Source organism: Ranitomeya imitator, chromosome 1 (assembly GCF_032444005.1).
Source record: "Ranitomeya imitator isolate aRanImi1 chromosome 1, aRanImi1.pri, whole genome shotgun sequence".
In the NCBI taxonomy this organism is placed as follows: Eukaryota; Metazoa; Chordata; class Amphibia; order Anura; family Dendrobatidae; genus Ranitomeya; species Ranitomeya imitator.
In genome coordinates, this window is record NC_091282.1 from 772,182,791 (window position 1) to 772,210,027 (window position 27,237).

The following is a 27,237-nucleotide window of genomic DNA, read 5'->3' on the forward strand; positions in this document are numbered from 1 at the left end:
ACCCGGGTTTTCACGAACATCTGTGTACAATGAGTGGTAGGCTCCACGGCTCTGTCGGAGTTCAACAATGGGGTGTTGCCAAAGGCGACGACAAAGCCTTCTCCATCTTTCTCTTCTTTCTTCCTCACAAGCCACAGCGAAAGCAAAAGCCAATTTCAAAGATAAATCCAGAATCATATTGAAGCTCTCCACGCTCTCCATCTTGCAGCAGCATCCAAAGAAACGAATTTCTGCTGTGCAGTGTCACTATGTATAGAAAACCCATAAGCCATGCCCATTGGGAAATACTGTACGCATGCACATAAACAATGCAAACGCATGCAAAAACGCATACAAACACATGCAATCGCAGCGGGTTTTTTACATCATTCGTAAGAGCATGCGGATAAAAAACACTGCGTACACATGCGTTTGCATGCATTTTTGCATGCAGACGATACGCTGCGGACACATACGCAAATGTGAAAATGGCCTAACTCAGATGTTGCCAAAAAACTATCAGGAGCTTCCAAACACATGACATCATCAAATGGGCAGTCCAGAATTGTTAAAAGGTATAGAAATCTCAGTGTATGTAAACTTTTAACTTTGCAGTAATTAAAAAAATGCCTTAAAACATTCTCTCTCTCTCATTATTCCGGCATGTAAACTTCTAGTTTCAACTGTATATACATGGGCTCAGAGTATTCCCGCCTGTCACCTTTATGCAAGGGCTCACTCTATGGTGTGCTGGCCACACTGCGGATTCTCTACTGTAAGAGCAGTCACACTGTGTTATGTCGGAGGGAGTTGTCATGGATTATTGAAAGGATTTTTATGATATGTCCACACAGGTGGTGATACGCTGCAGTGTAAATTGATATACTGTAGACTAAGTTTGCAGTGCAGGTAAATGTTACACTGCAGGTTTTTGCCTGCAGTGTGGATGTATTTTATTAGAATTGATGCCATAGCTTTTAAGCAGGGCTCTCTGTGCATGATCCAATGTCTTAGACAACATGCTTCTTTGAGGGTGTGTCGGTGAATTTCCCAGTGTCACCTATAACCCGGGGCAGTTGGTGTACTGTGCGGTCACCATAGAAGCTGTCAGGGCACATTCGGGACTCGTCTGTGCAGAGGGTGCAGTCAGTAGCTTCACACACCCCTCCATATACTCACCAAAGGAGACATTAACATCCTCTCACCCACAGGTGCAGAGAACAGTCCATATATGCTCAAGCAGGTTGTTCCACATCTCAATTGAGCCAATTTCTGCTCATAAGAAGCACTGACCGGCGACGTAAGGGGTCCTTCTATGTGGGCGATGGATGCTGCACGAAGACCCCGCAACCATTCATACAGTCCACAGATATCAAGCACCCCATTCACATAGAGAGGGTTTTAGTCACCATATTGATGGCTTGTGGGCTGACAGGTGGCATAGTTATTTTATTACCCCTCGCTCTGCCAATTATTGCCCCACACAACAGTGGTGGGTAGGTGAGCCCAGTCAGCCGCGCCCATTGTACAGCAGGGCACTGGTGGAAGGATGAGGCTGCCGTCACACCAGCAGTAGTTGGTCAATATTTTACCTCAGTTTGTAGCCAAAACCAGGAGTGGGTGATAAATGCAGAAGTGGTGCATATGTTTCTATTATACTTTTCCTTTATTTGTTCCACTCCAGGTTTGGCTACAAATACTGAGGTAAAATACTGACCAAATACGGATAGTGTGACGGCAGCCTGAGCCTACGTAATGCGGACTGATTAATGAGCATGGGTGCTGTGGACCCCAGATCTGTGACAGTAATAAGGAAGGAGTGCACTGAGGGGCCATCATGCGCCCCCTGAATGCAGCAATCGCTCATGTAGACAAGTGTGACAGAAGAAGGAGAGGAGGGAAGGGGCCGCAGATGAAGGGGATATGAAGGTTAATCCTCAGCATCATCTGTGCACAGACAGCAGTGGCACAGAAAGGTGCACAGTGCTGGCTGCGGAGAGGGGGCAGGTATCTGGGTACAGGGGGAGGAGTGTGGTCGCCGACTAGGATGTTATACAAGATGCCACCTCAGGATGAGAGGGGACCAGCACAGCAGACAGGCAGCAATCTCCAGCCCTGCCCAAGGTCAGTGGGACGCAGACTGTACACGTGGGGGGCACACATCATGGACCTGACACACTACACTGTTCCTGGCACTTGTAGGGCTACAGAGACATTGTAAGGGTTTACTTATTGTCAGCAAGGGTCAGCATGAGACATCCAGAGAGACAGCCAAGTATGGAAGGTGCAGCACATGTGCTATACACTAGATACAGCATGTATCCCTATACACCTACCTCTATAATGTACACAGCGTGTAACGTACGACGGGTGGGTGAAGGGCAGGATGTAACGTACGATGGGTGAGTGGAGGGCAGGGTGTAACGTATGATGGGTGAGTGGAGGGCAGGGTGTAACGTACGATGGGTGAGTGGAGGGCAGGGTGTAACGTACGACAGGTGAGTGAAGGGCAGGATGTAACGTACGACGGGTGAGTGGAGGGCAGGGTGTAACGTACGACGGGTGAGTGAAGGGCAGGGTGTAACGTACGACGGGTGAGTGGAGGGCAGCATGTAACGTATGACGGGTGAGTGGAGGGCAGGACGTAACGTACGACGGGTGAGTGGAGGGCAGGATGTAACGTACGACAGGTGAGTGGAGGGCAGGGTGTAACGTACGACGGGTGAGTGGAGGGCAGGGTGTAACGTACGACAGGTGAGTGGAGGGCAGGATGTAACGTATGACGGGTAAGTGGAGGGAAGGGTGTAACATACGATGGGTGAGTGGAGGGCAGGGTGTAACGTACGACGGGTGAGTGGAGGGCAGCATGTAACGTACGACGGGTGAGTGAAGGGCAGGATGTAATGTACGACGGGTGAGTGGAGGGTAGGACGTAACGTACGACGGGTGAGTGGAGGGTAGGATGTAATGTACGACGGGTGAGTGGAGGGCAGGATGTAACGTACGACGGGTGAGTGGAGGGCAGGATGTAACGTACGACGGGTGAGTAGAGGGCAGGGTGTAACGTACGACGGGTGAGTGGAGGGCAGGACGTAACGTACGACAGGTGAGTGGAGGGCAGCATGTAACGTACGACGGGTGAGTGGAGGGCAGCATGTAACGTACGACGGGTGAGTGAAGGGCAAGATGTAACGTACGACGGCTGAGTGGAGGGTAGGACGTAACGTAAGACAGGTGAGTGGAGGGCAGGATGTAACGTACGACAGGTGAGTGGAGGGCAGCATGTAACGTATGACGGGTGAGTGGAGGGCAGGGTGTAACGTACGACGGGTGAGTGGAGGGCAGGATGTAACGTACGACGGGTGAGTGAAGGGCAGGATGTAACGTACGACGGGTGAGTGGAGGGTAGGACGTAACATACGACGGGTGAGTGGAGGGCAGGATGTAACGTATGACGGGTGAGTGGAGGGTAGCATGTAACGTATGACGGGTGAGTGGAGGGCAGGACGTAACGTACGACGGGTGAGTGGAGGGCAGGGTGTAACGTACGACAGGTGAGTGGAGGGCAGCATGTAACGTACGACGGGTGAGTGAAGGGCAGGATGTAACGTACGACGGGTGAGTGGAGGGTAGGACGTAACATACGACGGGTGAGTGGAGGGCAGGATGTAACGTTCTACGGGTGAGTGGAGGGCAGGGTGTAACGTATGACGGGTGAGTGGAGGGCAGGATGTAGCGCATGACGGGTGAGTGGAGGGCAGGGTGTAACATATGACAGGTGAGTGGATGGCAGTGTATAATATAGGACAGGATACAAAACTATGTAAAGCAGTTAATACAAGAGAAGATAGTATTCTGCTACAGATGGATCTGGATAAGTTGGAAACTTGGGCTGAAAGGTGGCAGATGAAGTTTAACAATGATAAATGTAAGGTTATACACATGGGAAGAAGGAATCAATATCACCATTACACACTGAATGGGAAACCACTGGGTAAATCTGACAGGGAGAAGGACTTGGGGATCCTAGTTAATGATAAACTTACCTGGAGCAGCCAGTGCCAGGCAGCAGCTGCCAAGGCAAACAGGATCATGGGGTGCATTAAAAGAGGTCTGGATACACATGATGAGAGCATTATACTGCCTCTGTACAAATCCCTAGTTAGACCGCACATGGAGTACTGTGTCCAGTTTTGGTCACCGGTGCTCAGGAAGGATATCATGGAACTAGAGAGAGTACAAAGGAGGGCAACAAAATTAATAAAGGGGATGGGAGAACTACAATACCCAGATAGATTAGCGAAATTAGGATTATTTAGTCTAGAAAAAAGACGACTGAGGGGCGATCTAATAACCATGTATAAGTATATAAGGGGACAATACAAATATCTCACTGAGGATCTGTTTATACCAAGGAAGGTGACGGGCACAAGGGGGCATTCTTTGCGTCTGGAGGAGAGAAGGTTTTTCCACCAACATAGAAGAGGATTCTTTACTGTTAGGGCAGTGAGAATCTGGAATTGCTTGCCTGAGGAGGTGGTGATGGCGAACTCAGTCGAGGGGTTCAAGAGAGGCCTGGATGTCTTCCTGGAGCATAACAATATTGTATCATACAATTAGGTTCTGTAGAAGGACGTAGATCTGGGGATTTATTATGATGGAATATAGGCTGAACTGGATGGACAAATGTCTTTTTTCGGCCTTACTAACTATGTTACTATGTTACTATGACAGGTGAGTGGACGGCAGTATATAATATATGACAGGTGAGTGGATGGCAGTGTATAATATAGGATGGGTGAGTGGACGGCAGTATATAATATATGACGGGTGAGTGGGGGCAGTGTATAATATAGGATGGGTGAGTGGGCGGCAGCATATAATATAGGACGGGTGAGTGGACGGCAGTGTATAATATATGACAGGTGAGTGGACGGCAGTGTATAATATATGACAGGTGAGTGGATGGCAGTGTATAATATAGGATGGGTGAGTGGGCGGCAGCGTATAATATAGGACGGGTGAGTGGACGGCAGTGTATAATATAGGATGGGTGAGTGGGCGGCAGCGTATAATATATGACAGGTGAGTGGACGGCAGTGTATAATATAGGACGGGTGAGTGGGCAGCAGCGTATAATATAGGACGGGTGAGTGGGCAGCAGCGTATAATATAGGACGGGTGAGTGGATGGCAGTGTATAATATATGACGGGTGAGTGGACGGCAGTGTATAATATAGGATGGGTGAGTGGGCGGCAGCGTATAATATAGGACGGGTGAGTGGACGGCAGTGTATAATATATGACGGGTGAGTGGATGGCAGTGTATAATATAGGATGGGTGAGTGGGCGGCAGCGTATAATATAGGACGGGTGAGTGGACGGCAGTGTATAATATAGGACGGGTGAGTGGGCAGCAGCGTATAATATATGACGGGTGAGTGGGCAGCAGCGTATAATATAGGACGGGTGAGTGGACGGCAGACCTGTATACATTACCCCACCAGTACAGGTAATTCCCACAGCTGCCTTTACCCATGAGGTGTGGACAGGTGAGATTGAAGGTAAGGGTCTGATTAGCTGTGGCCATGTGGTTCAGACTGGGGAGAGGTTAGTCACTCTTAATGCAGCATGATGTCCGCAGGCTTTCTCTGACAAGTCTGCTTGTGTCTGAAGGTGGATAAAACTTCATGCTTTCTGACAATAAGAGGAGACATGAAGAGAAGTCCCTCTGGGCTTCCCTAAAGCTTCAGCTGCCGAGAGATTAGAGGAGAAAGGGCTGCGGAGTGAGAAGGGTGACGACGACTCCTGGGACTTGTGTAGTTCACGCTGGCTCCTGTGGAGAATACCAGTTTTACTAATGATGGTTCTTGTTCTGTTTCCATTCAGGATCAGCCATGCTCCTCTTCTGGCAGTAACTCTGGAGCTAAAGTTTCAGACCCTCCAGCCACCCTTCTTGCACATATTCTCCGCCATGTTAAAACTGTCCCGAGGTCTAGGATGGTTCTCCTGCAGCTTCTGAACCTTATGGCACCCTGCTACTTTCTCTGCCTTCTTGCGGTGACTTTTAGCCTCCAGCTGTTCTTCTTTCTGCCTGGGATGTATGAGGGGCACTCGCTGCCTCTTTCAGGTTTTCTTCACAGTTTCATCTTTGTCTTTTTTCTGGTTAATGTCATAGGGAACTACTTCCTCGTCATTTGGAACAGCCCTGCATCTGGTAGGATGAGCACCGATGCAGACATGTCCGATAAGTTATTTTGCAGTATTTGCTCTAGGATGATGTGGGAGCAGGAACATCATTGCTTCTTCACTGGGACGTGCATTGGACGCAGCAACCTGCGTAGCTTTGTGTTATTCTGCCTACACGCTTCCTGCAGCTGCTTCCATGCTGTGCTATCCGGACTGGGATACGTTTCTCACAACTTCTCTCTGTCCTTCTCCAATCCTCTGACTTTCCTCAGGCTCCTACCGCTCTCTGTCACACGTTTCTTCTCAGGTCAGACCCTTTGTTTGTTGACTTGGGTCCAAGTATGGGCTCATTACTTACTCAGCCCTTGTAATTGTATGCAGTACCAATAGGCAGGGTCTGCAAGCAGTGGACGAGGGGTGTCTATTTTTGAAAGTCTCATGCAGATTTGTTTTAGTGTTTAGCACATTGAGATGGTGTCATGTAAGCATCAAAGCTACACGTGGTCAAAATTGTTGGTACCCCTCGTTTAATGACAGAAAGAAACCACAATGGTCACAGAAATACCTTGAATCTGACAAAAGTAATACTACCGGTAAATAAAAAATCTATGAAAATGAACAAATAAAAGTCTGACATTGGTTTTCAACCATGCTTCCACAGAATGTTTAAAAAAATAAAACTCATGAAATAGTCCTGGACAGAAATGAATCTACCCTTAACTTATCCCCTTCACCCCGAAGCCTGTTTTCAACTTCCTGACCAGGCCATTTTTTTTCAATTCTGACCACTGTCACTTTATGAGGTCATAACTCTGAAACGCTTCAACGGATCCTGGTGATTCTGAGATTTTTTTTCTCGTGACACATTGTATTTTATGATAGTGGTAAAATTTATTCGATTTGACTTGCGTTTATTTGTGAAAAAAAATGGAAATTTGGCGAAAATTTTGAAAATTTTGCAATTTTTAAACTTTTAGTTTTTATGCCCTTAAATTAGAGAGCCATATCATTCAAAATAATTTAAAAATAACATTACCCACATGTCTGCTTTACATTAGCAGAATTTTGGAAACATAATTTGTTTTTATTAGGAAGTTATAAGGGTTAAAATTTGACCAGCGATTTCTAATTTTTACAACAAAAAGTGCAAAACCATTTTTTTTATGGACCACCTCACACCTCACACAAGTGACTTTGAGGGGTCTATATAACAGAAAATGCCCAAAAGTGACACCATTCTAAAAACTGCACACCTCAAGGTACTCAAAACCACATTACAAAAGTTTATTAACCCTTCAGGTGCTTCACAGGAATTTTTGGAATGTTAAAAAAAAAACTGAACATTTAACTTTTTTTCACAAAATTTTTACTTCAGATCCAATTTGTTTTATTTTACCAAGGGTAACAGGAGAAATTGGACCACAAACGTCGTTGTGCAATTTGTCCTGAATACGCCGATACCCCATATGTTGGGGTAAACCATTATTTGGGCACATGGCAGAGCTCGGAAGGGAAGGAGCGCCATTTGACTTTTCAATGCAAAATTGGCTGGAATTGAGATCGGACACCATGTCGCGTTTGGAGAGCCCCTGATGTGCCTAAACATTGAAACCCCCCACAAGTGACACCATTTTGGAAATTAGACCCCCTAGGGAACTAATCTAGATGTGTGGTGAGCACTTTGAACCCCCAAGTACTTCACAGAAGTTTATAATGTAGAGCCGTAAAAAAAATCATTTTTTTTTCACAGAAATGATCTTTTCGCCCCAAATTTTTTATTTTCCCCAGGGTAACAAGACAAACTGGACCCCAAAAGTTGTTGTTCCATTTGCCCTGAGTACGCTGATACCCTATATATGTGGGTAAACCACTGTTTGAGCACATGGCAGAGCCCGGAAGGGAAGGAGCGCCGTTTGACTTTTCAATGCAAAATTGGCTGGAATTGAGATCGGAACCCATGTCGCGTTTGTAGAGCCCCTGATGTGCCTAAACAGTGGAAACCCCCACAAGTGACCCCATTTTGGAAAGAAGACCCCGTAAAGAACTTATATAGATGTGTGGTGAGCACTTTTAACCCCCAATTGTTTCACTAAAGTTTAGAATGTAGAGCCGTGAACATTAGAAAAATCATTTTTTCTTTCCACAAAATTATTTTTTAGCCCGCAATTTTTTTTCCCCAAGGGTAACTGGAGAAATTGGATGGCTAAAGTTGTTGTCCAATTTCTCCTGAATACGCTGATACGCCATATGTGGGAAGAACCACTGTTTGGGCGCACGGCAGAGCTCGGAAGGGAAGGAGCGCCGTTTGGAATGCAGACTTAGATGGATTGGTCTGCAGGCGTCACATTGCATTTGCAGAGCCCCTGATGTGCCTAAACAGTGGAAATCCCCCACAAGTGACCCCATTTTGGAAAGAAGACCCCCTAAGGAACTTATATAGATGTGTAGTGAGCACTTTGAACCCCTAAGTGTTTTGCTAAATTTATAACGCAGAGCCGTGAAAATAAAATCTTTTTTTTTTCCCACAAAAATTATTTTTTAGCCCCTGGTTTTGTCTTTTCCCAAGGGTAACAGGAGAAATTGGACCCCAAAATTTGTTGTCCAATTTGTCCTGAGTACGCTGATACTTCATTTGTGGGGGTAAACCCCTGTTTGGGCGCACGGGAGAGTTCGGAAGGGAAAGGAGCACTGTTTTAGTTTTTCAAAGCAGAATTAGCTGGAATTGAGATCGGACGCCATGTCGCGTTTGGAGAGCCCCTGATGTGCCTAAACAGTGGAAACCCCCCCAATTCTAACTGAAATCCTAACCCAAACACACCCCTAACCCTAATCCCAACCATAACCCTAACCACACCCCTAACCCTAATCCCAACCCTTATCCCAACCGTAAATGTAATCCAAACCCTAACTTTAGCCCCAACCCTAACTTTAGCCCTAACCCCAACCCTAACCCCAACCCTAGCCCTAACCCAACCCCTAACCCCAGCCCTAACCCTGATGGGAAAATGGAAATAAATACATTTTTTTAAATTTTATTCTTTTTCCCTAACTAAGGGGGTGATGAAGGGGGGTTTGATTTACTTTTATAGCGTTTTTTTGGCAGATTTTTATGATTGGCAGCCGTCACACACTAAAAGACGCTTTGTATTGCAAAAAATTGTTTTTGCATCACCACATTTTGTGAGCTATAATTTATCCATATTTTGGCCCACAGAGTCATGTGAGATCTTGTTTTTTGCGGGACGAGTTGACGTTTTCAGCGGTATATTTAAATCTGTCTTTTTGATCACGTGTTATTCCACTTTTTGTTCGCCGGTATGATAATAAAGCGTTTTTTGCCTCATTTTTTTTTTTTTTTGCGGTGTTCACTGAAGGGGTTAACTAGTGGGATCGTTTTATAGAGCGGGTCGTTACAGACGCAGCAATACCAAATATGTGTACTTTTATTGTTTTTTATTTACATAAATAAATGGATTTATTGGGATATTTTTAAAAAATTTATTTGTGGATTTTTTTTTGCACATTCTATTTTTTTTTTTTTTTTTAACTTTCTTACATTGTCCCAGGGTGGGACATCACTATATTAGATCAGATCTGACAGGCAGTGCAGGAGGCTTTCCGGCGCCTGCTCTGAGCAGGCATCGGCTAGCCACCTCACTTCATGACCTGGAAAGAGTCCCGCGGCCATCTTGGATCTGGGGACTCCTTCCGGAACAACGCGATCGCATCGCGTTTTTCCGGTGGGAGAGCTCAGGGAGCCCCGTCCCTGCGCGATGCCCCGCTATGTCGCTGTCACTATTGACAGCGGCATCAGAGGGGTTAAATGCCCACGATCGGCGCTAGCGCTGATCGTGGGCATTGCTGCGGGGTGTCAACTGTCATATACAGTTGAAATCCGCACGCGATCGCTGCGGCGCTCACTGTGAGGCCGCGCGATCGTGCCGCCGTACTAGTACTGCGGTGTTGTGAATTTGCTTTTTGGCTCCCTCTAGTGGTTACTAGTTTTTTGACTCTGGTTTTTCTGTCTTTCCTTTTATCCGCACCTGGGTCGTTAGTTAGGGGCGTTGCTTTATAAGCTCCCTGGACACTCAGTTCTATGCCTGGCAACGTAGTTATCAGAGCTAATCTGCTGTGCTCTTGTCTACTGATCCTGGTCCGGTTATTCAGCTAAGTCATTTACTTTGCTTTTTGCTATTTGTTTTTGGTTTTGTATTTTTGTCCAGCTTGTTCCTAATCTGTATCCTGACTTTTGCTGGAAGCTCTAGGGCGCTGGTGTTCTCCCCCCGGACCGTTAGACGGTTCGGGGGTTCTTGAATTTCCAGTGTGGATTTTTGATAGGGTTTTTTGTTGACCATATAAGTTACCTTTCTATATTCTGCTATTAGTTAGCGGGCCTCTCTGTGCTAAACCTGGTTCATTTCTGTGTTTGTCATTTCCTCTTACCTCACCGTTATTATTTGTGGGGGGCTTCTATCCTGCTTTGGGGTCCCTTTCTCTGGAGGCAAGAGAGGTCTTTGTTTTCCTCTACTAGGGGTATTTAGATTCTCGGCTGGCGCGAGTCATCTAGGATCAACGTAGGTATGACCCCCGGCTACTTCTAGTGTTGGCGTTAGGAGTAGATATATGGTCAACCCAGTTACCACTGCCCTATGAGCTGGATTTTTGTATCTTGCAGACTTCCACGTTCCTCTGAGACCCTCGCCATTGGGGTCATAACAGTTTGCCAGGCCCATATTAAATGTTTAATGCATTGCAAAAGAGGGATTATAAGAAAGAAGATTCTGAGTTTTTTTTTTCTCCTCTCTCATTTTTTTTTTTTTTTCCTTCATCCCCTTTACCTCAGAGTGGCTTATGCTTGCTGCAGACATGAATGTCCAGACCTTGATTACAAGTGTGGACCAGCTGGCTACTCGTGTGCAGGGCATACAAGATTATGTTATCAGAAGTCATGGGTCAGAACCTAAGATACCGATTCCTGAACTGTTTTCCGGAGACAGGTTTAAGTTTAGGAATTTCAAGAATAATTGTAAATTGTTTTTGTCCCTGAGACCCTGTTCATCTGGAGACTCCGCTCAGCAAGTTAAAATTGTTATTTCGTTCTTACGGGGTGACCCTCAAGATTGGGTTTTTTCGCTGGCGCCAGGAGATCCGGCATTGGCTGATATTGATGCGTTTTTTCTGGCGCTCGGTTTACTTTATGAGGAACCCAATCTTGAGATTCAGGCAGAAAAGGCCCTGCTGGCTATGTCTCAGGGGCAGGACGAGGCTGAAGTGTATTGCCAAAAATTTCGGAAATGGTCCGTGCTGACACATTGGAACGAGTGTGCACTGGCCGCTAATTTTAGAAATGGTCTTTCTGATGCCATTAAAGATGTTATGGTGGGTTTTCCCATTCCCACAGGTCTGAATGATGCTATGGCACTGGCTATTCAAATTGATCGGCGATTGCGGGAGCGCAAGACCGCAAATTCCCTCATGGTGTTGTCTGAACAGACACCTGATTTAATGCAATGTGATAGAATCCTGACCAGAAATGAGCGGAAAATTCATAGACGCCGGAATGGCTTGTGCTACTACTGTGGTGATTCTACACATGTTATCTCAGCATGCTCTAAACGTATAGCTAAGGTTGTTGGTCCGGTCACCGCTGGAAATTTGCAACCTAAATTTATTCTGTCTGTAACTTTGATTTGCTCACTGTCGTCTTATCCTGTCATGGCGTTTGTAGATTCAGGTGCTGCCCTGAGTCTTATGGATCTGTCATTTGCTAAGCGCTGTGGTTTTACTCTTGAACCATTAGAAAATCCTATTCCTCTTAGGGGTATTGATGCTACGCCATTGGCAGCAAATAAACCGCAGTATTGGACACAGGTTACCATGTGCATGACTCCTGAACACCGCGAGGTGATACGTTTTCTTGTTTTACATAAAATGCATGATTTGGTTGTTTTAGGGCTGCCATGGTTACAGACCCATAATCCCGTCCTGGACTGGAAGGCTATGTCAGTTTCTAGTTGGGGCTGTCGTGGTATTCATGGGGATATCCTGCCTGTGTCTATTGCTTCTTCTACGCCTTCGGAAGTTCCGGAGTATTTGTCTGATTATCAGGATGTCTTTAGCGAGTCCAGGTCCAGTGCATTGCCTCCTCATAGGGACTGTGACTGTGCTATAGATTTGATTCCAGGCAGTAAATTTCCTAAGGGAAGACTCTTTAATCTGTCGGTACCTGAACATACCGCTATGCGTTCGTATATCAAGGAGTCTTTGGAGAAAGGACATATTCGTCCGTCTTCTTCCCCTCTTGGTGCAGGATTCTTTTTTGTGGCTAAAAAGGACGGATCTTTGAGGCCTTGTATTGATTATCGGCTTTTAAATAAGATCACTGTCAAATTTCAGTATCCTCTGCCGCTGTTGTCTGACTTGTTTGCCCGAATTAAAGGTGCCAAGTGGTTCACCAAGATAGACCTTCGTGGTGCGTACAACCTTGTGCGCATTAAGCAAGGTGATGAATGGAAAACCGCATTCAATACGCCCGAAGGTCATTTTGAGTACTTGGTGATGCCTTTTGGGCTCTCCAATGCGCCTTCAGTTTTTCAGTCCTTTATGCATGACATTTTCCGGAAGTATCTGGATAAATTTTTGATCGTTTATCTGGATGATATTTTGGTTTTTTCTGATGATTGGGACTCGCATGTGGAGCAGGTCAGGTTGGTCTTTAAAATTTTGCGTGAAAATTCTTTGTTTGTCAAAGGCTCAAAGTGTCTCTTTGGTGTACAGAAGGTTCCCTTTTTGGGGTTTATTTTTTCCCCTTCTGCTGTGGAGATGGACCCGGTCAAGGTCCGAGCTATTCTTGATTGGACTCAGCCCTCGTCAGTTAAGAGTCTTCAGAAGTTCTTGGGTTTCGCTAACTTCTACCGTCGTTTTATCGCTAATTTTTCTAGCGTTGTGAAACCTTTGACGGATATGACCAAGAAGGGCTCCGATGTAGCTAACTGGGCTCCTGCTGCCGTGGAGGCTTTCCAGGAGTTGAAACGCCGGTTTACTTCGGCGCCTGTTTTGTGCCAGCCCGATGTCTCACTTCCCTTTCAGGTTGAGGTGGATGCTTCGGAGATTGGAGCAGGGGCCGTTTTGTCGCAGAGAGGCCCTGGTTGCTCTGTTATGAAACCTTGTGCCTTTTTCTCTAGGAAGTTTTCGCCTGCCGAGCGAAATTATGATGTGGGCAATCGGGAGTTGTTGGCCATGAAGTGGGCATTTGAGGAGTGGCGTCATTGGCTCGAGGGTGCTAAGCATCGTGTGGTGGTCTTGACTGATCACAAAAATCTGATGTATCTCGAGTCTGCTAAACGCCTTAATCCGAGACAGGCCCGCTGGTCATTGTTTTTCTCCCGCTTTGATTTTGTTGTCTCGTATTTACCAGGTTCAAAGAATGTGAAGGCCGATGCTCTTTCTAGGAGCTTTGTGCCTGATGCTCCTGGAGTCGCTGATCCTGTTGGTATTCTTAAGGATGGAGTTATCTTATCAGCTATTTCTCCGGATCTGCGACGTGTGTTGCAGAGATTTCAAGCTGATAGGCCTGAGTCTTGTCCACCTGACAGACTGTTTGTTCCGGATAAGTGGACCAGCAGAGTCATTTCCGAGGTTCATTCCTCGGTGTTGGCAGGTCACCCGGGAATTTTTGGCACCAGAGATCTGGTGGCCAGGTCCTTTTGGTGGCCTTCTTTGTCAAGGGATGTGCGGTCATTTGTGCAGTCCTGTGGGACTTGTGCTAGAGCTAAGCCTTGCTGTTCTCGTGCCAGCGGGTTGCTCTTGCCCTTGCCTGTCCCGAAGAGACCTTGGACACATATCTCCATGGATTTCATTTCTGATCTTCCGCTATCTCAGGGCATGTCTGTTATCTGGGTGATATGTGATCGCTTCTCCAAGATGGTCCATTTGGTTCCTTTGCCTAAGCTGCCTTCCTCTTCCGATCTGGTTCCTGTGTTTTTCCAGAACGTGGTTCGTTTGCACGGCATCCCTGAGAATATTGTGTCAGATAGAGGATCCCAGTTCGTTTCCAGGTTCTGGCGATCCTTTTGTAGTAGGATGGGCATTGATTTGTCGTTTTCCTCTGCTTTCCATCCTCAGACTAATGGACAGACGGAGCGAACCAATCAGACTTTGGAGGCTTATTTGAGGTGTTTTGTCTCTGCTGATCAGGACGATTGGGTGACATTCTTGCCGTTGGCTGAGTTTGCCCTTAATAATCGGGCTAGTTCCGCCACCTTGGTTTCGCCTTTTTTCTGCAACTCTGGTTTCCATCCTCGCTTTTCTTCAGGTCATGTGGAGTCTTCTGACTGTCCTGGGGTGGATTCTGTGGTGGATAGGTTGCAGCGGATCTGGAATCATGTGGTGGACAACTTGAAGTTGTCACAGGAGAGGGCTCAGCGCTTTGCCAACCGCCGCCGCGGTGTGGGTCCCCGACTACGCGTTGGGGATTTGGTATGGCTTTCTTCCCGCTTTGTTCCTATGAAGGTCTCCTCTCCCAAATTTAAACCTCGTTTTATTGGTCCTTACAAGATATTGGAAATCCTTAATCCTGTATCTTTTCGTCTGGATCTTCCTGTGTCGTTTGCTATTCACAATGTATTTCATAGGTCCTTGTTGCGGCGGTACGTTGTGCCTGTAGTTCCTTCTGCTGAGCCTCCTGCTCCGGTGTTGGTTGAGGGCGAGTTGGAGTACGTGGTGGAGAAGATCTTGGATTCTCGCCTCTCCAGGCGAAGACTTCAGTACCTGGTCAAGTGGAAGGGCTATGGTCAGGAGGATAATTCCTGGGTGGTCGCCTCTGATGTTCATGCGGCCGATTTAGTTCGTGCCTTTCATGCCGCTCATCCTGATCGCCCTGGTGGTCGTGGTGAGGGTTCGGTGACCCCTCACTAAGGGGGGGGTACTGTTGTGAATTTGCTTTTTGGCTCCCTCTAGTGGTTACTAGTTTTTTGACTCTGGTTTTTCTGTCTTTCCTTTTATCCGCACCTGGGTCGTTAGTTAGGGGCGTTGCTTTATAAGCTCCCTGGACACTCAGTTCTATGCCTGGCAACGTAGTTATCAGAGCTAATCTGCTGTGCTCTTGTCTACTGATCCTGGTCCGGTTATTCAGCTAAGTCATTTACTTTGCTTTTTGCTATTTGTTTTTGGTTTTGTATTTTTGTCCAGCTTGTTCCTAATCTGTATCCTGACTTTTGCTGGAAGCTCTAGGGCGCTGGTGTTCTCCCCCCGGACCGTTAGACGGTTCGGGGGTTCTTGAATTTCCAGTGTGGATTTTTGATAGGGTTTTTTGTTGACCATATAAGTTACCTTTCTATATTCTGCTATTAGTTAGCGGGCCTCTCTGTGCTAAACCTGGTTCATTTCTGTGTTTGTCATTTCCTCTTACCTCACCGTTATTATTTGTGGGGGGCTTCTATCCTGCTTTGGGGTCCCTTTCTCTGGAGGCAAGAGAGGTCTTTGTTTTCCTCTACTAGGGGTATTTAGATTCTCGGCTGGCGCGAGTCATCTAGGATCAACGTAGGTATGACCCCCGGCTACTTCTAGTGTTGGCGTTAGGAGTAGATATATGGTCAACCCAGTTACCACTGCCCTATGAGCTGGATTTTTGTATCTTGCAGACTTCCACGTTCCTCTGAGACCCTCGCCATTGGGGTCATAACACTGCGGTTTGCGGTAACTCGCAGAGCAGTACTATTACGGCGCATGTCAGGAAGGGGTTAATATTTTGTTGCATAACCTTTTGAGGCAATCACTGCAATTAAACGATTCCTGTAACTGTCAAGAGACTTCTGCTCCTCTCGACAGGTATTTGGCCCACTCCTCAAGAGCAAACTGCTCCAGTGGTCTCGTGTTTGAAGGGTGCCTTTTCCAGACTGCATGTTTCAGATCTTTCCAAAGATGCTCAATAGGATTTAGGTCAGGGCTCATAGAAGGCCACTTCAGAATAGTCCAATGTTTTCCTCTTAGCCATTCCTGGGTGTTTTTAGCTGTGTATTTTGGGTCATTATCTTGCTGCAAGACCCATGACCTGCGACTGAGACCAAGCTTTCTGACATTGGGCGACACAGTCTGCAGGGGATGGATGAGGATATACTAGGAGAGGGTAGAGCTGGTTATGTGGTGGTTCAGTAGGTTGAGGATCACTGCAGGCTGTAGGCTTCACCTCAGGTTCTTTTTGAAGGTTTCTATGGTAGGCAAGAGTCTGATGTGTTGGGGTAGAGAGTTCCAGAGTATGGGGGAAGCACAGGAGAAGTCTTGGATGCGGTTGTGGGAAGAAGAGATAAGAGGGGAGTAGAGAAGGAGATCTTATGAGGATCGAAAGTTGCATGTAGGTAAGTACCGGGAGACCATGTCGCAGATGTATGGAGGACACTGGTTGTGGATGGCTTTGTATGTCATAGTAAGGGTTTTGAACTGTAACCTCTGGACGAAAGGAAGCCAGTGAAGGGCTTGGCATAGGGGAGAGGCTGGGGAATAACAGGGAGACAGGTAGATTAGTCGGGCAGAAGAATGTAGGATGGATTGGAGTGGTGCCAGAGTGCTAGAGGGGAGGCCAGAGAGTAGGAGGTTGCAGTAGTCAAGGCGGGAGATGATAAGGACATGCACTAGTGTTTTTGTGGTTTCGTTGTCGAGGAATGCGCAGAACCGGGAAATATTTTTGAGTTTGAGACAGCAGGAGGAGGGAAGGGCTTGGATATGTGGCTTGAGAGGGCAGAGTCGAGGATCACCCCGAGGCACCGAGCATGCGGGACTGTGGAAAGTGAGCAGCCATTGACATTGATGGATAGGTCTGGTGGAGGGGTAGAGTGAGATGGGGGAAAGATGATGAATTCTGCTTTGTCCATGTTCAGTTTAAGAAAGCGAGTAGAAAAGAAGGCTGAAATAGCAGACAGACATTGTGGGAGTTTGGTGAGTAAGGAGGTCAGGTAAGGTCCATAGGACATTCTTCCAGAAGCTCTGTGGCTTGTCAACATGTAGTTTGGCAAATTCCAGTCTGACTTTTTTTTCAACAATGTTGTCCTCCTTGGTCGTCTCCCATGAAGTCCACATTGGCTCCTACAACGACGTATGGTGCGATCTGACACTGATGTTCCTTGAGCTTGAAGTTCACCTTAAGGCTATGTGCACACGTCAGGATTTCAGGCAGAAATTTTCCCGTCAAAAACCTGACATTTCTGCCAGAAATCCGCATGCGTTTTTTTTGTGTTTTTTTTGCACGTTTTTGATGCGTTTTTTTTTTTTGCGTTTTTTCCAAATGCATAGAATAGCGGGAAAAACGCAAAAAAACCTGCAAAATTAATGAACATGCTTTTTTTTACCGCGATGCGTTTTTTCACGGAAAAAAGCGCATCATGTGCACAAAAATTGCAGAATGCATTCTAAATGATAGGATGCAGATGTCTGCAGTTTCGAATGCAGTTTTTTTTTTTTATCGCGTTTTTTATCGCGAAAAAAACTGAACGTGTGCACATACCCTTAAATCTGTTTAGAAGTTTTTCTGGGCTCTTTTGTTACCGTCTCTTTGATTTGTCATCAATTTTCCTCCTGCGGCCACGTCCAGGGAGGTTGGCTACAGTCCCATGGTTCTTAAATTTCTGAATATTATGTGCAATTCTATTCACAGGAACATCAAGCTACTTGTAGATGGTTTTATAACTTTTACCTTTAACATGTTCTATAATTTTCTTTCTAATCTCCTGAGACAACTCTTTCCTTCGCTTCCTCTGGTCCATGTTGAGTGTGATATACACCATGTCACCAAACAGCACATTGAGTATATGTAGCCCTATATACAGGCCCACTCACTGATTCCAAGATTGTAGACACCTGTGATGCTAGTTAGTGGACACACCTTGATTTAACATGTCCATTTTGTCACATTATTTTCAGGGGTACCATCGTTTCTATCCAGGCCTATTTCATGAGTTTTATGATTTTTTTTATTCTGTGGAAGCATAGTTGAAAAGCAATGCCTGACTTTCTTCATTTTCATAGATTTTTATCTATTATTACTTTTGTCAGATTCAAGTTATTTCTGTGACCATTGTGGGTTTTTCGGTCATTAAACGAGGGGTACCAACAATTTTGACCACATGTGGAAATGGATGCAGAAAGTGTTAGGCTAGGTTCACATTGCGTTAACAGCGTGAGCAGCCCATTCAACACATACGTTAACGGGCTGCTCTTAACGTAAGTGCCGGTAAGGCAGCGTGCTAGCGCAGATAGAGCATCTGCTAGCTCTATCTCCGCTAGCGGTGACGGACCCGGAAACGCTGCAGCCCGCGTCTCGGGGTCCGTCACTCAATGACGGCACAACGCTAGCGCACGCCCATTGTGGACGCGCGCTAGCAATGCGTCCGACATTGGATTCAATGGCGGCGTTAACGGACTACGTTACACCGCGTTATGCCACGGTGTAACGTAGTCCGTCTAACGGACGGGTTCAACGCAATGTGAACCCAGCCCAACCTGCAGCTATACAGTAGTGTTCAAAATAATAGCAGTATGTTCAAAACATGAGTTAATCACAAAACCTTTATACTAGTATTTCCAGCATTGGGAACGTGGCACGCTGTTTTCTAATGCAAATATGAAGAGAAATGTATATAATTTATAACTACAGAAAATAACAAAAAATGAACATTGGGCTGTTCTAATAAATAGCAGTGCCTGCATTTGTCTTTACAAACTCACAATATGTATTTTTTGAGGATTTCTCATTCCTGTGAATCACTGACCCAATATTTAGTTGTTGCCCAAAGTTTTTTAGATCTGCTTCACATCTATGTTGTCACCCAACTTCTGTCCCATGTCACCTGTTATTCCAGCCCAGGATGATTGGACGACATCCCACAATTTTTTTACATTTGTTGACTTTGCCTCAGAAAGGGCATTTTTTCTGTCACCCCACAAGTGTTCTATCGGATTAAAGGGACTCTGTCACCTGAATTTGGAGGGACTGGTTTTGGGTCATATGGGCGGAGTTTCCGGGTGTTTGATTCACCCTTTCCTTACCCGCTGGCTGCATGCTGGCTGCAATATTGGATTGAAGTTCATTCTCTGTCCTCCATAGTACACGCCTGCGCAAAGCAATCTTGCCTTGTGCAGGCGTGTACTATGGAGGATAGAGAATGAACTTCAATCCCAATATTGCAGCCAGCATGCAGCCAGCAGGTAAGGAAAGGGTGAATCAAACACCCGAAAACTCCGCCCATATGACCCAAAACCAGTCCCGCCAAATTCAGGTGACAGGTTCCCTTTAAGGTCCGGGGATTGGGCCGGCCATTCCATAACCTCAATTTTGTTGGACTGGAATCAAGATTTTGCTTGTTTACTGGTGTGTTTAGGGTTGTTGTCTTGTTGAAACACCAATTTCAAGGGCTTATCCTCTACAGCGTAAGGCAACATGACCTCTTCAAGTATTTTATTATATGCAAACTGGTCCCTGATCCCTGGTGTGCGGTAAATGGGTCCGGCACCATAGTAAGAGAAACCTGCCCATATCATAATGCTGGCACCTCCATGCTTCACTGTCTTCAGTGTACTGTGGCTTGAATGCAGAGTTTTGTGGTCATCTGACAAACTGTCTGCTGCCCTTGGACCCAAATAGAACAATCTTCCTTCCATCAGTCCACAAAATGTTTCTCCATTTCTCTTCAGGCCAGTTGATGTGTTCTTTGGCAAATTGTATTCGCTTCAGTATCTGTCTTTTTTTGAACAGTGGGACTTTGTGAGGACTTCTTCCTAAAAGATTAGCGTCACACAGACGTCTAACTGTCCCAGTCCTCACAGGTAACCTGAGACGGTCTGTGATCATCCTGGAGCCGATCATTGGCTGAGCCTTTGCCATTCTGGCTATTCTTCCATACATTCGAATGGTCGTCTTCCGTTTTCTTCTACGTCTCTCAGGTTTGATTTTCCATTTTAAAGCATTGTAGATAATTTTAGCTGAACAGCCTATTATTGTCTGCACTTCTTTATAAGTTTTTTCCTCTCCAATCAACTTTTTAATCAAAGTGCGCTGTTCTTCTGAACAGTGTCTCGAAGACCCATATTTCTCAGGCTTTCAGGGAGAAATGCATGTACAACATGTCCTGGCTTCACGCTTAGATAAGGGCCACCTGATTCACACCTGGTTCATCACAGAATGATTGACCTCACTTATCTGCTCACTGCTATTATTCTGAACACTTTCCCCTTTCAATTCATTATTCTAATACACAGACTCAGAAACCTGAAGATAATGAATGCGGAGTCTGGTGGTTTTCTTAGAATCTGCTACACCAACTGGTAAATTGTTTGATATTTTGTGATATAATTTATACCAAAAACAGTGATTAATCTGGTTAGCCATATTGGACGGCTATTATTTTGAACACTACTGTTTATAGACACTGCCATGTGTGTGAGGAGGCAGCTTCTCTCCTGACAAGGACTATGGGACCATACAATGCAGATTCCAGTAGATATTTCCTATCCTCTGTGCCTACAACTTTGCAATCAGACATGGTCTCTCTCAGCATTGTAAGCTCAGGTAGATGCTCAGGGCTTGGACAACCATACCTCCTACCATCTATTTCAATCCCATTCTTTATTTTACTTTTGTGGGAATTATGAAGGGAAATTCATACAAAATCCATAAGCAGCCAGCATCTGTCCAGCATACAAGTCTCTGCAAATGTGCCGATGTTGCTGCTAAAAAGTGCGACACATGGGAAGATGGTGAGAATATGTCAGCATTTATCCAATTTATATAGATTGTGCAGCGTCCAGGCAGGGGTGGAGGGATAATCGGGGCTTTTTAGCATGTTACATGAATAGGATACACATAGCACACATCCCACACTGTAAGGGGTTAAGTTTCCTGGGCTCTGGTGACATTGATCAATGCTGCCCCAGTTTTGTGCCTTCTTATGACAATGACACATGGGGACCCTGCCAAGAGCCTGGCACTATTTATAGACAGGGTGGGTGAGGGTGGACCTGGCACTGAGAGCTGCCGTCTGCCATGTCTGGCCCATATTACCGCATACCAAGCCGGAAACTGCATTTTTAGATACTATTTTGCCTCAACTTCAGCAGCCTGATGGAGTATCTCGTGACAACCTTCTCTGACTCGGTCTTTCCTCTCCACAGGTTCTCTTCTCAGTTCGGAGATGTTGGCCGTCTTAATGCTTTACCTCTGGTTTGGGGTGGGTTTAGCCTGTGGTGCCTTCTGTTGGCACCATCTGTTACTGATATCCAGAAGACCTGGCTGTCACCAAATCCACTCCGAACAGAGCAGCCCCAGCCCCATCACCTGGATGGACAACATCACAAGCGTCTTTGGAAAGCGGTGGCTGATGGCAATTCTTTTTCCTAGCACGAAGCAAAAATGAAGCCAGGAAAAGTGGTGAGACCTATTAAAATGTCACCGTGGACTTGGTGAGACATGACGTGAGGAGACATCATAGCCGTGTCCTTACAGTGGGGGACATTTTGCTTCAGTGACCTCATGTAGTTTAGAACGATGGCTGGATCTGCTCCGTGATTTGCACACACAGATAGACATTCCTAATTTATTATCCTTAATAATTTTACTAGGCATACTAACGACTAGAACATCCAGATAAGACGCTTTGTATCCTCAGCTACTGCGAGGCCTGTATGAATAACCACAGCATCCTGTCACCCCAGATCGTGCCATGCATTCCTCCATATTAGAAGCTAGTTCTGCACGTTTATTGGCCATTCATAACCTCTAATCTATACCATTGGATATATCGAAAACAAGAACTAATCAGAGACATGAGTGGTTTCTGGAGAATGCTTTATGAGAATCACTAGCAATAGCACAGGGCAGTTCAGCTCTGATTGTAGCAGGGTATGCTTAGAAATATCCAATGGACCCCAGTAGATATACATCCCCTTAGGTTTGTGTGGATGTCAAGGAACTAATAAGGCTGATAAAATACTGTAATGCCTGACCGCTATGCTTTATCACCTGCGTCAGCTTTGGACAATCTTTTTGTTAAAAGGTTCCCCGATGATGGTCGCTACTTTACAATTCAGAGACATAAGTAGACGGAAACTCTCTCCGGATGTGAGATGACAGTCCTGAATGACGGACCTCCTGTGTTCCCTCATAATTCATGTATATATATCTTATATAAAAATCTCTCTAATGTGGAGAGTCTCTTTAAAGAGTACGTAAATGTTATGCTATAAGAGGACACCACACTATCCACCTGTATTGAGACTTTGTTTCCTTCATCACAATTCTGTCTTAACTTACACTCACTTGGTGGATGCCCACACTGCTTTATTTATTTATGAAAGTTCCTGACATCTGTGTGTAGAAAAATAGGCAGAACCTGAGGTTGTCTTATTTTGGTCCAATTAAATATGTAATTACCAGGACATTGATCTACTAAGTGCCCTGTGCAAAGAATCAAGTTCACTCGTTAGGCTACATTCAGGGAGCCACTAGTTATTATATGTCCCAAGAGCTGGGTCGCTTTGTTATTCTATGTCTCGGAACCCAGGTTCACTCATTAGTCTACGTCCCGGTAGCTGGGTCCACTCATTAATCTACGTCTCGGGAGCCGGGTCCACTCATTAGTCTATATCCCGCGAGCTGGGTCTACCCACTATTCTACATACCGAAGCGGGTTCCACTCATTAGTCAACATCCTGGGAACCGGGTCCACTCATTATTCTACATCCTGAAGCGGGGTCCACTTATTAGTCTATGTCCCAGGAACTGGGTCCACTCATTAATTTACATCCCAGGAGTGAGGTTCTCTCATTAGTCTTTGTCCAAGGTTATGGATCCACTCGTTATTCTATGTCCTGGGATACGGATGCACTCAATATTCTCTGTCCCAGAAGTCGGGCCGGCTCAATATTCTAAGTCTCGGGAGCCAAGTCGCCTTGTTATTCTACGTCCCAGAAGTTGGGTCACCTCATTATTCTACATCCTGGGAGCCAAGTTGCCTTGTTATTCTATGTTTCGAGAGCCGAGTCCACTAGCTATTTTATGTCATTGAGACAAGTCCACTCGCTAGTCTATGTCCCGATAGCCAGGTAGCATCCTTATTCTACATCCCAGGAGCTAAGTCGCCTCATTATTATACGTCCAGGGAGTCGGGTTGCCTCGTTATTGTACATTACGAGAGCTTTGTTCTCTGCCGTATCATGGGTAATTGCTATACCGCCTTTAATCAACTAAATCCTGGAGCAGATGTGGATGTGTGGGTTTCCTCAGTAGAAGCAGTGTCCACTATCTGTTCTGTATCAGGTTATTTTGTCCTGATTTCTTGTCTGAACTTTGGCTTTGTGGAAAGAATTTGATTCATCTGCTGCTTTGTCCAGAGATCCAGGATCACTAATGATTAGAGATGAGTGAACCAGAACTTAAAATTACCGGACAGTTAGTGTCGGAGTTCTGAGATATAATTTTTTCCAGATCCAAAGTTTGGGTCTCCATTGTTTTCAATGGGATTCAGGTTCTGGTACAGTTCTCATACGCAAACTGCACTATGGATTAAAGTTTTGGTCAGGTACCAGAACCCGAACTTCCACGGGTCCGCTCATCCCTACTAATGATAACTAAACATTCAGGGCTGTGCACTAGCACCAGACCTTGACGGATCTAAGTCTTGATCCACGTGGAGGCGGAATGAGTGACGGTCGCTGACTCCTAAAATATCCTTAGATTAAAAATCCATCATATAAAGCAGCGTTCGCCTGCCTCGAGATTAAGTTTTAGCTAGTGCTTTGTGCATTCATTCTTCTGTCAGTCTACGCTGTCTTAATAACCACATATCGGATTAATATTGATCCAGGATTGTATTATTGTCATTAAATTAATTCATCCGAGGATGAAGTCTTCCATATTCCAGAATCCATAGTGTTAAGTCAGTGACGGCATTCAGATGCAACATTGTCAGAAGTCCTTACAGAGGAAGAACCATGGTACTAAAAAGCTAGGTAGAGCCAGTATGTCCATTCTTTTACTCCGAGGAACAGCACAGTGCAAAAGTCTTAGACGGGTGTGATACAAATGCTGCTCAGAAAAAGCGCAGAGACAGAAGTGTCCGTACAAGCCTCATACACAGAAGATCTGGGGTCAAGTCTCTAAGATGTGTGGTACAAGCTCCTGCCGAGGTCATCCATAACCTGTGTACAAGTGAGAAGAAGTGATGGAGGTGATGGGTGGTCACCAGATACTAATGATGGAGGCGATGAGCAGTCACCAGATACCGAAGATGGAGGTGACGGGCGGTCACCAGATACTGAAGATGGAGGCGACGGGTGGTCACCAGATACTGATGATGGAGGTGACGAGTGGTCACCAGATACTGAAGATGGAGGTAATGGGCTGTCACCAGGCACTGATGATGGAGGCGATGGGCGGTCACCAGATTCTGATGTTGGAGGCGAAGGGTGGTCTGGTCACCAGAGTTTCCTCAGCCCTCAATCTACTAAAATGCTTTTGCATGCCCTCATCATCTCTTGCCTCAACTACTGCAACATCCTTTTCTGTGGCCTCCCTGCTGACACCCTTGCCCCTCTCCAGTCCATCCTTAACTCTGCTGACAGACTAATTCATCTCTCTCCTCGCTACTCCCCTCTGCAAATCTCTTCACTGGCTCCCATTCCCTCAGCATATCCAGTTCAAACTACTAATACTGACCTACAAGACCATCTATAACCTGTCTACTCCATATATCTCTGAAGTAATCTCCCGATATCTACCCTCATGTAATCTCCGGTCCTCCCAAGACCTCCTTCTCTCCTCCACACTTATTCACTTCTCACTTAATTGCCTCCAAGACTTCTCTCAAATATCCCCCATCCTCTGGAATTCTGTGCCCCAACACGTCCGACTATCAACCACATTCGGATCCTTCAGACGGAACCTGAAAACCCACCTCTTCAAGAAAGCCTACAGCCTGCACTGACCCCGCTGACTCCTCACCACTACCGGAGCTGCTGCAACCCAACCTACTGTCTCCATCCCCACCATCCTGTAGAATGTAAGCCGCAAGGGCAGGGTCTTCTCCCCTCTGTATCAGTCTGGCATTGTTAGTTTGTTTACTGTAAGTGATATCTGTAATTTGTATCTAACCCCTTCTCATTTACAGCACCATGAAATCAATGGTGCTATATAAATAATAATGATGGAGTTGACGAGCGGTCACCAGATACTGATGATGGAGGCGAAGGTTGGTCTGATCACCAGATACAGACTTACATTTCTCCTGTCTTCATTCAATTTGTATGAAGCTTCTTACACTGCCACCTTTATTTACAGAGCTGGCTAAAACGTTTGCACAATGCTGTAGACTATTTTGGGTTGTCCATTAATACCCATACCTGTCAGTTACTAGTGCTCAAGTGCAGGAAGTCGAGAATGTCAGTAACGTTCAGTATTATAAGATGCAATAAAGACCATAAATAATATAATGCGCGTGTGATCTGTGTTGTGATACGGCCGCTGCCTCACATGATCACCAATTCTAGGATGATCACTGTGAAGAATATTGGATACATAATTCCATGTCAATCATCTGTATATTATTTGGCATGGAGTTATAAAAAAAAAAAAAATCATTCAGCACATGCTGTGGTAACATGACACCTGGCCAAGTCAAACAAATGATTCACACCCCTCTAGATAGCTGGTATGTCCTTTGTTCAGCCGGCTAGGATTTCATAAAGGAGTTATGGAAATACTAAATGTCCAAGCTGTGAATCATATATATTTCCACGATTCCGAGACCAGGGCAAGCGCCTGTCTGGGTCTCGAGGCATTCTAACATGAACGGGAAGGGAGATACATAGAACAGCCACTAGCAGCTAGGCAGCAAAATTGTGTTTAGTCTCTAGGGCCCAGTTGGATATGATGGCGCCACAATCGCTGCCCTAGGACCGCCCAGAAAGGAGTTATGAATGATCTTTCATAGGTTTTGGAAGAGTTCTCTCCAAATTCTCCAGAGGAGGAGATCTAGGTTCAGCCCACAGTGCAGTGACTGAGAGGGGTAAATTGGTAAATGCTTGTGTGCAGCATTGCCTATTGCTTTTTCTCTGGGAGGTTGCGAGGACAAGTCACACACAGACCCCCCCCCCCATCCACACGGGCCCAAGGAGGTATGGGGAGTGAGAGAGGGTGGCCCACGCAGTCACTGATGTGGTACCACACTCGCCCACAACCCTGAGGGGCCCCTTTCACTAGCACCAGTCAAACAGAACATTATCAGCCCGGTAGGACTGCTCCAGTTCCTCATTTGATACATGCCTGGTCCGTTACAAGGGTTATATTGGGACAGAAACCAGCCCTGAGCCGAGAAACAGACGTGTGGATTCGTGGATCGAGATAAAAGAGCAGCCCAAGGTTAAATTATACATTTAATCGCTTTACGGGCACAATAGAGAATACACTATATATACATAATGGTTATATATATAATGGTCAGTTATGCAAATACAATAGGGGTAGGACAAAGGGTATAAACAGAACATATAGTAAGCTACCAGTTAGATGAAAGCTTGTGGGGGAGGGGCTGCCAAAAAAGAGGCTTGTGGTCCTCTCTGTGTGGGACTTGTCCACACACAATGTCCTCGCGACCTCGCAGAGAAAAAGCAATAGGAAATGCTGCACACAAGCATTTAACCCTCTGGGTCACTCACCTCCTGCCCTCTGGGCTGAACCTAAATCTTCTCCCCTGGAGGTTTAAAGATAAATCTCCCAAAATTTATGAAAGATCATAACTCCTTTCTGGGCGGTCCTAGGGCAGCGGTTCTGGCACCATCGGATCCGACCAGGCCCCTGCTACTCATAGAAACTAAACAATTTTGCTACCTAGCTGCTAGAAGCTGTTCTATGTATCTCCCTTGCAGTGCATGTTAGAATGCCTCAAGACCCAGACAGGTGCTTGCCCTGGTCTGGGGATCTTGGAAATATATACGATGTACAGCTAGGATGCATAGCATTTCCATTTATGAAATCCTAGCTGGCTTAACAAAGGACTCAGGCCACGTAGCTTGGATCCACAGGGGGTC

At 45.8% G+C, this 27,237-nt stretch overlaps 2 protein-coding genes across 3 annotated transcripts; one reads left to right on the forward strand and one right to left on the reverse strand.

The window, feature by feature from the left end:
• The first annotated feature begins 2,021 nt into the window (after positions 1 to 2,021).
• On the forward strand, positions 2,022 to 25,641 carry ZDHHC22 (zinc finger DHHC-type palmitoyltransferase 22). 2 transcript variants are annotated; one of them, XM_069735949.1, is made up of 4 exons: positions 2,022 to 2,103; positions 5,869 to 6,475; positions 21,328 to 21,583; positions 22,209 to 25,641. In XM_069735949.1, the coding sequence occupies exons 2-3, from the start codon at positions 5,980 to 5,982 to the stop codon at positions 21,567 to 21,569; spliced, it is 738 nt and encodes a 245-aa protein (XP_069592050.1). In that variant the 5' UTR covers positions 2,022 to 2,103; positions 5,869 to 5,979; the 3' UTR covers positions 21,570 to 21,583; positions 22,209 to 25,641. The 2 variants fall into 2 exon arrangements, with proteins under 2 accessions (XP_069592050.1, XP_069592041.1); XM_069735940.1 differs by having other exon boundaries at positions 21,328 to 25,641.
• Positions 2,278 to 3,720, reverse strand: LOC138645001 (uncharacterized). Its single transcript, XM_069734008.1, has one exon. The coding sequence runs from the start codon at positions 3,718 to 3,720 to the stop codon at positions 2,278 to 2,280; it is 1,443 nt and encodes a 480-aa protein (XP_069590109.1).
• Positions 25,642 to 27,237: the final 1,596 nt, after the last annotated feature.